The sequence below is a fragment of the Aulonocara sp. 'chitande type north' Nkhata Bay genome, linkage group LG14, assembly GCF_057382095.1.
Source record: "Aulonocara sp. 'chitande type north' Nkhata Bay isolate Kocher_YH1m ecotype deep benthic linkage group LG14, A_spYH_male_GT1.1, whole genome shotgun sequence".
Taxonomy (NCBI): Eukaryota; Metazoa; Chordata; class Actinopteri; order Cichliformes; family Cichlidae; genus Aulonocara; species Aulonocara sp. 'chitande type north' Nkhata Bay.
This window is the reverse complement of record NC_141357.1, coordinates 5,083,225-5,097,278: the sequence shown is the minus strand read 5'-3', so window position 1 is coordinate 5,097,278 and position 14,054 is coordinate 5,083,225. Positions and strand designations below refer to the sequence as shown.

At 43.3% G+C, this 14,054-nt stretch overlaps 1 protein-coding gene across 2 annotated transcripts in view; it reads right to left on the bottom strand.

Moving 5' to 3' along the window:
• nlk2 (nemo-like kinase, type 2) overlaps nucleotides 1–6,130 on the bottom strand; it is a 73,419-nt gene extending 67,289 nt beyond the window's left edge. For both annotated transcript variants that reach the window (XM_086260663.1, XM_086260664.1), the window contains exon 1: nucleotides 4,348–6,130. In XM_086260663.1, the coding sequence (XP_086116789.1) occupies nucleotides 4,348–4,829 (482 nt within the window). In that variant the 5' untranslated portion in view covers nucleotides 4,830–6,130. The remainder of the gene's footprint in view (nucleotides 1–4,347) is intronic.
• Nucleotides 6,131–14,054: the final 7,924 nt, after the last annotated feature.

The following is a 14,054-nucleotide window of genomic DNA, read 5'->3' as shown; positions in this document are numbered from 1 at the left end:
AATGCATCAAGACGTTTTAACCCACTTTGGCAAGGACTGCCTAAAGCTTGTACGTCAGTATGAGCAAACAGCACATAAGATGGCGGACTACAGGAACCACCTGAGATTCAGCCGACAAAACAGGATTACTCCTAAAAGTCTGCAAATGAGCTCTTCAGTTAAAGGCTTCCGGGCAACAAAAATTCTCCAGAAGGCACAGCATCAGTTACTTAATGAACGGGTGAAGCAAACAAATGTTACCATCGACATGCTAAAATGTCAAGAGGAGCGGATCCGACAGAGACTGACTATGCTTTTAGATGAGAATACTCTTAAAAAGGTGTTTGACTTTACTGAGAAGGCTCATCTAGCACAGCACAAGAAGTCTAGGACCAGGCAACAAAGGAAGTTTGATTTACTTGTTGTACGTCGGAAACCACCACAAAATACCGAGAGTGTCCTCAGTGACCAGAAGAGACAAGGATGCGACACAGGATGTGGACAAGTGGGTGAAGAATTTGTCTGACAGACAGCTCACCCAAACAGAGAAAAACATCCTTGCTAAAGGGTTGAATTTTCAGAATCAGAATCAGAATAGGGTTTATTGCCAAATGTTGAGCAGGTTTACAACATTAGGAAATTGCTGCGGTGCTTCAGTGCAAACATGCTGTCATAAATAGCACTTAAATAGACATGGAAAAAAATAAAAGTAGGGATAAGAATTAAAAGTGCTACGTGGAAAGATATGTGCATGAGATATACATGAGATATATACATGAGAATAAGAATTAAGAGTGCTACGTTGAAAGATATATACATGAGTGCAGGTGGTGATCAGTGCCAAACATAGAATGATGCAGTGACACAGCGTAGGGTCATGTGTTAGTGGCGGGTACAGTCATATGGTTATTGTTCATGTGTCCGACAGCAGAGGGGAAGAAACTGTTCTTATGGCGAGAGGTTCTGGTGCGAATGGACCGGAGCCTCCTGCCTGAGGGGAGCAGGTCAAACAGACTGTGTCCAGGGTGAGAAGGGTCAGCTGAGATCCGAGCTGCACGCCGCAGTGTCCTGGAGGTGTACAGGTCCTGCAAAGATGGGAGTCTGCAGCCAATCACCTTCTCAGCAGAGCGCACAACACGCTGCAGTCTCTGTTTGTCCCTGATAGTGGCTCCAGCGTACCACACGGTGATGGAGGAGGTGAGGATGGACTCGATGATTGCAGTGTAGAACTGCATCATCGTCCGTGTTGGCAGGTTGAATTTCTTCAGCTGCCTCAGGAAGTACATCCTCTGCTGGGCTTTCTTGATGACGGAGGTGATGGTGGGCTCCCACTTCAGGTCCTGGGTGATGGTGGTACCCAGGAAGCGGAATGAGTCCACAGAGGTGATGGGGGTGTCAGTCAGGATGATGGGGGGGAGTGGGGCTGTGTGCTTCCTGAAGTCCACAATAATCTCCACTGTCTTCTGGGCATTCAGCACCAGGTTGTTGTGGCTGCACCAGGACACCAGACGTTCAACCTCCCTCCTGTAGGCAGACTCGTCCCCGTCCGAGATGAGTCCAATAACGGTGGTGTCATCTGCAAACTTGATTAGCTTGACAGACTGGTGGGTGGAGGTGCAGCAGTTGGTGTACAGGGAGAAGAGCAGAGGAGAAAGAACACAGCCCTGAGGGGAGCCGGTGCTGATGGTCCGGGAGTCCGAAACATTCTTTCCCAGCCTCACATGCTGCTTCCTGTCCGTCAGGAAGTCAGTGATCCACCGGCAGATGGGATCAGGCACATTCATCTGGGAAAGCTTGTCTCGGAGATGGCCTGGAAGGATGGTGTTGAAGGCAGAGCTGAAGTCCACAAACAGGATCCTGGCGTAGGTTCCTGGGGAGTCCAGATGATGCAGGATGAAGTGTAGGGCCATGTTGATGGCGTCGTCTACAGACCTGTTGGCTCTATATGCAAACTGCAGGGGGTCCAGGAGGGGGGCCGTGAGGGTCCTGAGATGGGAGAGAACTAGGCGCTCAAAAGACTTCATGACCACAGATGTCAGAGCCACGGGTCTGTAGTCATTTAGTCCAGTGATCCTAGGTTTCTTGGGGACAGGGATTATGGTGGAGGACTTGAAGCAGGCAGGCACATGACATGCCTGCAGTGAGGAGTTGAAAATGCCAGAAAACACTGGGGCCAGCTCGTTTGCACAGTGTCTGAGGGTGGCAGGAGACACACCGTCTGGGCCGGGAGCTTTCCGAGCATTCAGGTTCTTAAACTGCTTCCTCACATCTGCTTCATGAATATGAAGAGTTGTGGTGGGAGGAGGTGGTGTGAAATCCTCTTTTGTGTGGGGTGAGGAGGGGGGTGTTGTAGGTGAACGGTTTGAAGGTGGTGATGGCTCTATGTAGGGGGGAGAGGTGGGGGAATTAGTGTCCAAAGTGTCTCTATTGTTGGGGCCGTTGGAGGTGTGAAGGCTGCCTGATGGCTCATCAAAACGGCAGTAGAAGTCGTTAAGGGTGTCGGCTAAGAGCAAGTCATCAGTGGAGTGGGGGGTTTTAGGCTTGTAGTTTGTGATATTCCTAAAACCTTTCCACACAGAGGCCGAGTCATTCTCTGAGATCTGCTGCTGCATCTTCTCAGAGTGCTGATGTTTAGCAATGTCCACTTCTTTAGTGAACCTGTACTTGGCCTCTCTTTGCTGTCACACCGAGACAAATCCTGCTAGTGGAGCTGATCACAGCCACAGAAACAGCAATTCGTAACAACAATATTGCAAAGTGGAAGCAGAGCAACTACAGACGAAAGTTTCGGCCTGTCTCAGCAATGCAAAGCCCCCAGCATCCAACATCACCATGGAGAAGAGGAAGGCACTCACATCACTTCGTGATGACAACAACATTATCATCCTTCCGGCAGACAAGGGTAGGTGCACAGTATTGCTTAACCAAAAAGACTATCATGAGAAAATTTTGTCACTACTCAGTGATGAAAATACTTATGAGCCCCTGAAACGAGACCCAGGAAGTGGCTACAGGAAGAGGGTGATAGACTGTCTGAAGATTTTATTAACAATGATGGTTATGAAAACTATTTACCCCCATTGGGCATCAGTTAAAATGTACAACATTGGCTAGTACATCTGGTACAGACTAATGAAAATATCAAAGATTAGTCACATACATCCCTGGCAGACGTATTTTCTTTTTAAAAAAAAAAAAAGAAAAGATGAGGCTTAGTTAAACTTTTATTTTTTTTTGTTCTACATCAGCTACAGTTTAAACACTGCATGGCTAATGCATCGTAAGTGTACATACACAACTGAAGTACCATTTCTGTTCAGTGAACTCAACATGTCAGCATGTTCGGATAAAAGACGAGATCTTAGTTTATTACTATTAAGTCCACCATCATAGTCGGGGATAAACTTTTATTTTGGTGATGGTGGGGAGGTTAACAATCACATGTCTACAAGTGTCTAGTACATACACACATCAGCTGAAGACAGTGAAATCAATCCACAGAATGTGAGGCTAAATTGAAGAAGCAGATGATTATTTTTTTTATTATTATTTTTGCTAAATTGCAAAAACAAAAAAACTATATGCATATTACCACTACTCAATTTGAGCACTCAAAGCGCGTTCAATTACATGCGCCATTCACATATTTCACATTCATAAAAGCGCTTCCTAACATTTACACACGCACTCACACTTCAGTGGATGCCTCGGGGAAAATGACTAACGTTCCAGTTAGTAGACGACCTGCTGTACTACAGCCACCCACAGTTATCACTGCCAACGTCAGGCTTCTCTTCAGTGCAGAATGCAGGTGAAATTATTACGTTGGTGTTCTGGGCCAAGACATTCTGACGTTAGTGATAAATTTAAGTCCATAATGCTGCTTACGATCTTCCATGGGACAAACATTCACATTATTAAAAACTCAAGAAGCCCATTTTCTGACACTTTTATCGAGTCAAACTAAGATTACTAACACCAAGAGACCAACTGGAAATTTCCTCGAATTATCTCTGGACTTCAGGACATGTGTTGTCTTTGATCATTAGTACTCATTAGGCATAATACAATTAGTCTTTGTAAACAATATACAAAAAGTCAGGAAAAAAAACTGTAAACATTTACTCACGTGCAAATGTTTACAAAACTAAAACACTTAGCAGAAGTCAGTGCAAACGTCTTCAGTATGACAACAGGCTCAAGTTTAGAGACTATGGGTTGAGACAGAAAAGAAAAAAAGAAAAGAAAAAAAAACTGCTGCTGGAGAGGGATGCGAAACACTAATGAACGACTTTAATAAGCCATGGCCTGTTAGTAGTATTAGTGGATACAGAGATGCATTATGAGCGCGCAGTGCACTGCACTTACCAGACAACTCCAAACGCCCCGTAGCCGATGGGTCTGTCAGGCTCAATATCCAGCTGCTGCTGTAAATGGTGCGTGTGTTGCTGCTGCTGATGGTGGTGGTGGTGGTGGTGGTGGTGAGCTTTGACAGCGGCTGCTGCAGCCGCTTGGACCTGTGCGGGAGCCGCGGCCGCCGCCGGCCCGGGAGCTTGCCCGGGGGCTGGAGAGGGAAAGTAGGGCTGCTGCTGTCCGGGGTTTAGCATCACCGCCGCAGCGGCAGCCGTTGATGTGTGCTGCTGGACCGTGTGCACAGCAGCGGCTGAGCCTGGGTGCTGTAAGTGGTGCTGGCCCGCGTGGTGGTGGTGGTGATGCATGTGGGGAGGCGGTAGGTGCTGGAGCTGGTGGTGGTGGTGATGGGGGTGATGGGCAGCTACTGCTGAGGAGCCACCGTTGTAAGCAGCCATCATTTTTGTAACATTTGCAGCAGTTGTACCGCAAAGAGCCATCCAATGATACTTAAATGCCTCCTTTTCAAACTGCTTCTCAAAATGATACTAATGGCAACCAGACAGCAACCCCACGGTTAATACAACTTATGGCAAACATAGAGAAAATATATTTTGTCCTTTAAGCGTCCGAAGTCAATCACTTTGACAGAAATTTTCCGATATCTGGTATGGCGTTTTAGCATAATACTAACTAGGCTCTGCCCCACTTCCCCTAAATTAATTTTCTATTAGGTACACCATTAGACTACTGAAGTCTGAAACTAGTGACGGAGAGCATATTATGGGCAATGGACCACCCAAACATACAATCTATGCAGCTTTAACAGTGCCACTGCTGTCAGTGACAAACCGAAAATATTCAATAGAAAAAAAAACTTATATGCACTTCACAGAGACTGTTCAACCTCTCCTCCTGGGAAAAATTCACCTTCCCCTCTTAATAAAACAGTGCGATCTAAAGCAGGTCACATGGGAAGCAGAGCATTCATCTTATAAGTGTTCCAAGTTTGCCACACACTCGGGTCTGGCGCCGTTGCTTTTCTCACCACACGGCTTAAAATCGCATCTGTTATTCCAAACTGAATTCTCCTTAAGATGTGTGCACAGGCCAAACAGCTACTCTGATGGCAGAGGTAATCTCAGAGTCGTAATTAACGCTGCTGATCCGGTGCAGAGGAGGTGTAACCCAGCCAAGGCTACAATACAGCAGCGCAGAGAGGCAGGCAGGCCCGGGCCTCGGCAATCCACCCTATTCACATATTATTATAGAAATCCAGCGAGCCGCGTGCTTCCAAAGAAACCCCCATCAGTTTGACAGGGTGACGAAGCTTCGACCATGACTCAAAACACGAGAAGAGAAATCCTCACAGACGGCTGGCAGACAAAGTAATTCCCCCATCGACAGCTTTGTGTGTGTATCTGTATTCTACTCTGTCCTAATACGGCTCAGAAGCGCGCATCCAAACAGACTAACAAGTTAAATCCGTTTGTTGTGGGACAAAATCTACCGCCAGGAGCTAGACAGCCTTATTCAATCTGACAACTCAGAGCTAGCTAATGGGTATCTGTATCTCCACATAAAAACAGCAGTCCTTCCGTTGGTTCCGCTGGGCCTTGACGCTGTCAGTTGAGGAAAAAAAACGTCACTCGGCTGATCCTCTACACCTCAAGCTCACGACGCTTATGTGACATGATAAAAGTATTGGTCACGAGGTAACTGAAATGAGCTGTTCATCCAACATGGTGAACAAAACCTTAGCCGCTCAGCGCTGAGATTAGGCAGGGTCGCCAACCAATCGTCTTCCGCACGGCAATGACGTAATTGTAACCTCCTTGATTGTCACAACGAGCAGCCAGTGGCGCGTGTTAGCTGGGGTGACAGCGGGGTTGATAGCTGACCGAAAAGCCCAATGATCTCCACATAGATGCAGAGAAAAACACCGCTCACTTCATTGCAGGAAAATATTCAGAATCCAGACCAGGGATTAAAATTAAATGATTGAATTGAAAATAATTTTAAAATAATAAAATATGATATGACTTCAGACTTACTACTTCTCTATACAAAGAACACTGCTCCGTAAAAGAAAAGAAAAAAAGTGGATTTCTAGTTGCTGATGCATTATATTCCTGAAAGCAGCTTCACAGGTTCTGTACCCTTGCCCAGATCTGTCTTGACCTGTGGTCAATTTTGAATGTCATGTCAAAGGACGTGAATACTGGATGTAAGATGTGCATACACATATGATGATACATATAGATATCATAATAATATCTAATATTTGCAAGAATAGTAAACTTTTTGTCTTCATTTTCTTGGGGGTGGGGGGGTATTATTTGTAGAATTTTTAGGTGAAAAATAAATTGAATACATTTTGGACTAAGGCTGTAACAAACCAAAAATTGAAGCACTCTATATTCTATGAGACACTATCCACAATGAACTTATTAAGAACCCAGCTGTGAATAAACATTCATTTACTTTGTAATGCAGCTCTTTTCTCACACCCAACAATCAAATGACCCCTTTGAACAACTGCTGACAGTGGGAAGGAAAAACTCATTTTTAACAGGAAGAAACCCCAAGAAGAACCAGACTTGGCGGCTAACTGCTGTGACTGATGAGGGGAGGAAGACAGGACAAAGACAACTCGAGCTTTTTACTGCACTGTACAGGCAAGTAATTCTTTTAACTGGTTATATGTGATTAGGAAGCAGCTAACTTTCAAAAATAAAAGCATGCAAACATAAACAGTCTTACACGCCGCACTCTCTGCAGCTTCTCTCCTCCTGCTACCCCCCCCCCCCCCCCAAAAAAAACCCCCATCTCCATAGACTGTGTCAGCTCCCAAACAGACAAAAAACAAACTAAAAACCAGCAATAAACAAATTAAACATAAAACATCAAAAAGAAAAAACAATACTGTATCCACATCTGAACCAAAGAGTAAAACAGTGAAATGTGGATTATTAAATATTAGGTCTCTCTCCTCCAAGTCTCTGTTAGTACATGACTTAATAATTGATCAACAAATCGATTTACTCTGCCTTACAGAAACCTGGTTGCAGCCGGGTGATTATGTTAGTTTAAATGAATCAACACCCCCGAGTCATTCTAACTACCAGAAATCTCGAAGCACAGGCCGAGGGGGCGGTGTGGCAGCAATTTTTCACACCAGCCTATTAATTAACGAAAGACCAAGACAGACTTTTAATTCATTTGAAAGTCTGATGCTTAGCCTTGTCCTCCCCAGTTGTAAAACTCAGAAACCAGTGTTGTTATCATCTATCGTCCACCTGGGCCTTACACAGAGTTTCTGTCTGATTTCTCAGACTTTTTATCTAATTTAGTTCTGAGCTCAGATAAAATAATTATTGTGGGTGATTTTAACATCCATGTAGATGCTAAAAATGACAGCCTCAACATGGCATTTAATCTGTTATTAGACTCAATTGGTTTGTCTCAAAATGTAAAAGAACCCACCCACCACTTTAATCACACTCTAGATCTTGTTTTAACATATGGAATAGAAACTCGAATCAAATCAAATCAAATCAAAATCAAATCACTTTTATTGTCACATCACATGTGCAGGCACACTGGCACAGCACATGCGAGTGAAATTCTTGTGTGCGAGCCCCACAAGCAACAGAGATGTGCAAACACAACAACACAAACGAGCAAAATACAAGAATGGCCAACCTGAAACTAATAAATATATGTACAATATATAATAGTGTATGCATTTCTGGATGTGTATACTAAATATTTTCCTACGTGTGTGTGTGTGTGTGTGTGTGTGTGTGTGTGTGTGTACACATTTTTACAAATTAAATAGTAAAAATAAATAAATAAATAATAATAATAATAATAATAATAATAATAATAAAATATATAAATATACAGAGTTGAATATGTGCAAAACAAGTGGCATTTATATACAGTATGGAGTGCATAATGTTGAAGTTCCAGTAGTGAAGCTGAGGTGTCTATGACGTGTTCAGCAGTCTGATGGCCTGATGGAAAAAGCTGTCTCTCAGTCTGCTGGTACGGGACCGGATGCTGCAGAACCTCCTTCCTGATGGAAGCAGTCTGAACAGTTTATGGCTGGGGTGACTGGAGTCCTTGATGATCCTCCCCGCTTTCCTCAGGCAGCGCTTCCTGTAGATGTCTTGGAGGGAGGGAAGCTCACCTCCAATTATCCGTTCAGAGCACCGCACTACTCGCTGGAGAGCTTTGCAGTTGTAGGCGGTGCTGTTGCCATACCAGGTGGTGATGCATCCAGTGAGGATGCTCTCAATGGCACAGTGATAGAAGGTCCTGAGGATGCGGGGGCTCATGCCGAATCTTTTCAGTCTCCTGAGAAAGAAGAGGCGCTGCTGCGCCTTCTTCACTGTTTTGTTTGTGTGTACTGACCACGTAAGATCCTCAGCCAGATGTACTCCAAGGAACCGGAAGCTGCTCACTCTCTCCACAGCAGCGCCGTTGATGGTGATGGGGGTGTATACTTCTCTGCACCTCCGGAAGTCCACTATCAACTCCTTTGTCTTTGCAACGTTGAGGGTGAGATGGTTGTCTTGACACCAGTGGGTCAGGGCGCTGACCTCCTCCCTGTAAGCCGTCTCATCACCGTTGGTGATAAGACCCACCACTGTAGTGTCGTCCGCAAACTTCACAATGATGTTGGAGCTGTTAGTGGCTGTGCAGTCGTAGGTGTAGAGTGAGTACAGGAGAGGGCTCAGTACACACCCCTGTGGAGCACCAGTGTTCAGTGTGATGGGGGATGAGGTGATGCTGCCCAGTCTGACCACCTGGCGTCTGTCAGACAGGAAGCTAAGGATCCAGCTGCAGAGGGAGCTGCTCAGTCCTAGATCCTGCAGTTTCCTGTCCAGCTTCGAGGGAACGATGGTATTGAATGCTGAGCTGTAATCTACAAACAGCATCCTCACATACGTGTCTCTCTTCTCCAGGTGTGACAGGGCAGTGTGTAGTGTCAGGGCTATGGCATCATCAGTGGACCTGTTGTGGCGGTATGCAAACTGTAGAGGGTCCAGTGAGTCGGGTAGTGCAGAGCAGATGAAGTCCCTGACCAGCTTCTCGAAGCATTTGCTTCGAGAACACTGAACATTTAACAGTGTTTCCTGAAAACCCTCTCCTGTCTGATCATTTCCTGATAACATTTACATTTACAATAATTGATTACACAGCGGTGGAGAGTAGACTTTATCACAGTAGATGTCTTTCTGAAAGCGCTGTAACTAAGTTTAAGAATATAATCCACCCACTGTTATCATCTTCAATGCCCTGTACCAACACAGAGCAGAGCAGCTATCTGAACTCTACTCCAACAGAGGTCGATTATCTTGTTAATAATTTCACCTCCTCACTACGTACGACTCTGGATACTGTAGCTCCAGTGAAAAATAGTATCTCAAATCAGAAGTACCTGACTCCATGGTATAATTCTCAAACACGTACCCTAAAGCAGATGACTCGTAATCTGGAGAGGAAATGGCGTGTCACAAATTTTGAGGATCATCATTTAGTCTGGAGAAATAGTTTGCTGCTTTATAAAAAAAAAAGCCCTCCATAAAGCCAGAACATCTTACAATTCATCACTGATTGAAGAAAATAAGAACAACCCCAGGTTTCTCTTCAGCACTGTAGCCAGGCTGACAAAAAGTCAGAGCTCAGTACTCTGACTTTTTTTCAGCCTTTAACATAATGACTTCATGAACTTCTTCACAAATAAAATTTTTATCATTAGAGAAAAAATTACCAATAATCATCCTACAGATGTAATATTATCCACAGCTACTCTTAGTACCATTAATGTTAAGTTAGACTCTTTTTCTCTAATTGATCTTTCTGAGTTAACTTCAATAATTACTTCCTCCAAACCATCAACGTGTCTTTTAGACCCCATTCCTACAAAACTGCTCAAAGAAGTCCTGCCATTAATTAATGCTTCGATCTTAAATATGATCAACCTATCTCTAACAATTGGCTATGTACCACAGGCCTTCAAGGTGGCTGCAGTTAAACTCAAAAAGCCATCTCTAGACCCAGCAGTCTTAGCTAATTATAGGCCAATCTCCAACCTTCCTTTCATATCAAACATCCTTGAAAGAGTTGTCAAACAGCTAACAGATCATCTGCAGAGGAATGGCTTATTTGAAGAGTTTCAGTCAGGTTTCAGAGCTCATCACAGCACAGAAACAGCTTTAGTGAAGGTTACAAATGATCTTCTTATGGCCTCTGACAGTGGACTCATCTCTGTGCTTGTCCTGCTAGACCTCAGTGCAGCGTTCGATACTGTCGACCATAATATCCTATTAGAGCGATTAGAACATGCTGTAGGTATTACAGGTACTGTGCTGCAGTGGTTTGTATCATATTTATCTAATAGACTCCAGTTTGTGCATGTAAATGGAGAGTCCTCTTCACACACTGAGGTTAATTATGGAGTTCCACAGGGTTCAGTGCTAGGACCAATTCTGTTTACATTATACATGCTTCCCTTAGGCAGCATCATTAGAAGACATAGCATACATTTTCACTGCTATGCAGAGGACACCCAACTCCATCTGTTCATGAAGCCAGATAACACACACCAATTAGTTAAACTGCAGGAATGTCTTAAAGACATAAAGACCTGGATGGCCGCTAACTTTCTGCTTCTTAATTCAGATAAAACTGAGGTTATTGTATTCGGCCCTGAAAATCTTAGAAATATGGTATCCAACCAGATTCTTACTCTGGATGGCATTACCTTGGCCTCCAGTAACGCTGTGAGGAACCTTGGAGTCATTTTTGACCAGGATATATCCTTCAATGCACATATTAAACAAATATGTAAGACTGCTTTCTTCCATTTGCGCAACATCTCTAAAATTAGAAATATCCTGCCTCAGAGTGATGCTGAAAAACTAGTTCATGCATATATTACTTCCAGGCTGGACTACTGTAATTCATTATTATCAGGATGTCCAAAAAACTCACTGAAAAGCCTTCAGTTAATCCAAAATGCTGCAGCAAGAGTACTGACAGGGACTAGAAAGAGAGAGCATATTTCTCCTGTTTTGGCTTCCCTTCATTGGCTTCCTGTTAAATCCAGAATTGAATTCAAAATCCTGCTCCTCACATACAAGGTCTTAAATAATCAGGCCCCATCTTAGCTTAATGACCTTGTAGTACCATATCACCCTATTAGAGCACTTCGCTCTCGCTCTGCAGAACTACTTGTTGTTCCTAGAGTATTTAAAAGTAGAATGGGAGGCAGAGCCTTCAGTTTTCAGGCCCCTCTTCTATGGAACCAGTTTCCAGTTTGGATTCAGGAGACAGACACTATCTCTACTTTTAAGATTAGGCTTCAAACTTTCCTTTTTGCGAAAGCATATAGTTAGGGGCTGGACCAGGTGACCCTGAATCCTCCCTTAGTTATGCTGCAATAGACGTAGGCTCCCGGGGATTCCCATGATGCATTGAGTTTTTCCTTTCAAGTCACCTTTCTCACTCACTATGTGTTAATAGACCTCTCTGCATTGAATCATATCTGTTATTAATCTCTGTCTCTCTTCCACAGCATGTCTTTTATCCTGTCTTCCTTCTCTCACCCCAACCGGTCGCAGCAGATGGCCCCGCCCCTCCCTGAGCCTGGTTCTGCTGAAGGTTTCTTCCTGTTAAAAGGGAGTTTTTCCTTCCCACTGTCGCCAAAGTGCTCATAGGGGGTCATATGATTGTTGGGTTTTTCTCTGTATCTATGAAGCGCCTTGAGGCGACTTTTGTTGTGATTTGGCGCTATATAAATAAAATTGAATTGAATTGAATAAACATGCAATATATATATATATTAAAATTATAGCATATACATATGCACAGAACAAAACATGAGAATTACTTACACCACATGACATTTTCATAGAAGTTGTTTTCTCTATATATCCAAGTTAGTCCCAAAATGTCCAGTCTTTGTTTTTGATCCTCTCCTTTTGCCTGCCTGCCTGGTGCTCCTGGAGGATGTTTGGTCATTTGTTTTGACACAAGCTGTTGGGGAATTATATAATATTTTTAACCAGCTTACGAAAGAGTTTCCAAAACCAAATTTGTGTAAAGTTGCAAATAGAAATTTCCAGTTAACTCTGTCAAATGCCTTTTCTGCATCAAGAGACAATATTATGGTTTCAATGTTTTTACTGTATGAGTAGTCTATTAAATTAAGTAGTCCACGTGTATTTGTTGATGAGTGCCTACCTTTTATGAAACCAGTTTGGTCAGGATGAATTAAAAGGGGGGTTATTTTCTCTAATCTCTTTGAGAGAGCTTTGCAGATTATTTTAAGGTCTACATTAATAAGGGATATTGGACGACAGCTTGAAGGAAATACAAGGTCTTTGCCTGGTTTTAGTAAGAGACTAATGTTTGAGTTCATATTTGGTGGTATTCTGCCATTTTCTTTGATTTTCTGCAACGTTCTGTGAAAAATTGGTGCTAGAATCGTCCAGAATTTTTTGTAAAATTCTGCTGGAAAGCCGTCTGGACCCGGAGCCTTATTATTGGGCATACTTATCAGGACTTCCTGGAGTTCACCTGGCGTCAGTGGTGAATCCAGTGCCATTGCTTGGGTGTCTAATAATTTTGTTAGACACCCAAGTTATGTTGTAGAGAAATTGATCAATTTCGTTTTTAGATGGGTTTATTTGTGGTGTATTCGTTTCAGTTTTGCCAGAAAACATCTTGATGAAGACTGAGGAAAATACTCTGTGTGACGAGACAAAAGCTGAACATTTTGGAAGATGTGTGTCCCATTGCATCTGGTGTAAAAGTAACACAGCATTTTAGAAAAGGAACACATTACCAACAGTAAAATATGGTGTTGGTAGTGTGATGGTCTGGGGCTGTTTTGGAGTGGCCTAGTCAAAGTTCTGACCTGAATTTGATTGAGATGCTGTGGCATAACTTTAAAAAGACAGTTCATTCTCGAAAACCCTCCAATGTGGAGGATTTCTGAGCTCATTAACTTTTTTTTATCTGGTCTGGTCCTCACAGGACACCTACTGCAAACATGTGCTCTATAGCAGTCCCCAAGACCCAGGCCACGGACCTGACAGAAATGACCTTTTAGAAATGGCAGTTGGTGGAGGAATTATTCATATAACTCCTTTAGGAAAGGAAGCAATAAAATATAATGAAAACACCTCACTACATGTAAAACTATATAACTGGAAAGTTGTACATAAAGCATTAAAAAAGTAAAAATTGTAATTCTGCAAGAAAAGTTCCCTATCAGTGTTAAATGGATTTATATTACTGCTGCATATGTTTACAACTGAGGTCAAACCAGTACTGTTACCAAAAAAAGAAAGAAGATTTATTCATAACACACAGGAAAAGACCCAGGGAAACCAAGTTACAATAAAAACAATAAAAACCCTGAAAACCATCAATTTCACACCCGAACCTCAACTCTCGCGTCCCGGTACCAAACGACTCACAGACCGGTCCGGGGGTTGGGGACTGCTGCTATGGAGCTGGAGCCAGAGATGTAAATATGGGAAAAGAAAGGGGAAACTGTCATGATTTGGGTGAGTGGGTGAGTGGATATTTTTCCATAGAGCTGGAGTTTCCACCCCTGGGTGGAGCTACTTCATTCAAATCACGATCTATCTTCTGCTAACCTGTGTTAGTGTGAAGCCACCAATTTGTTTCTATGCATCTTAGTT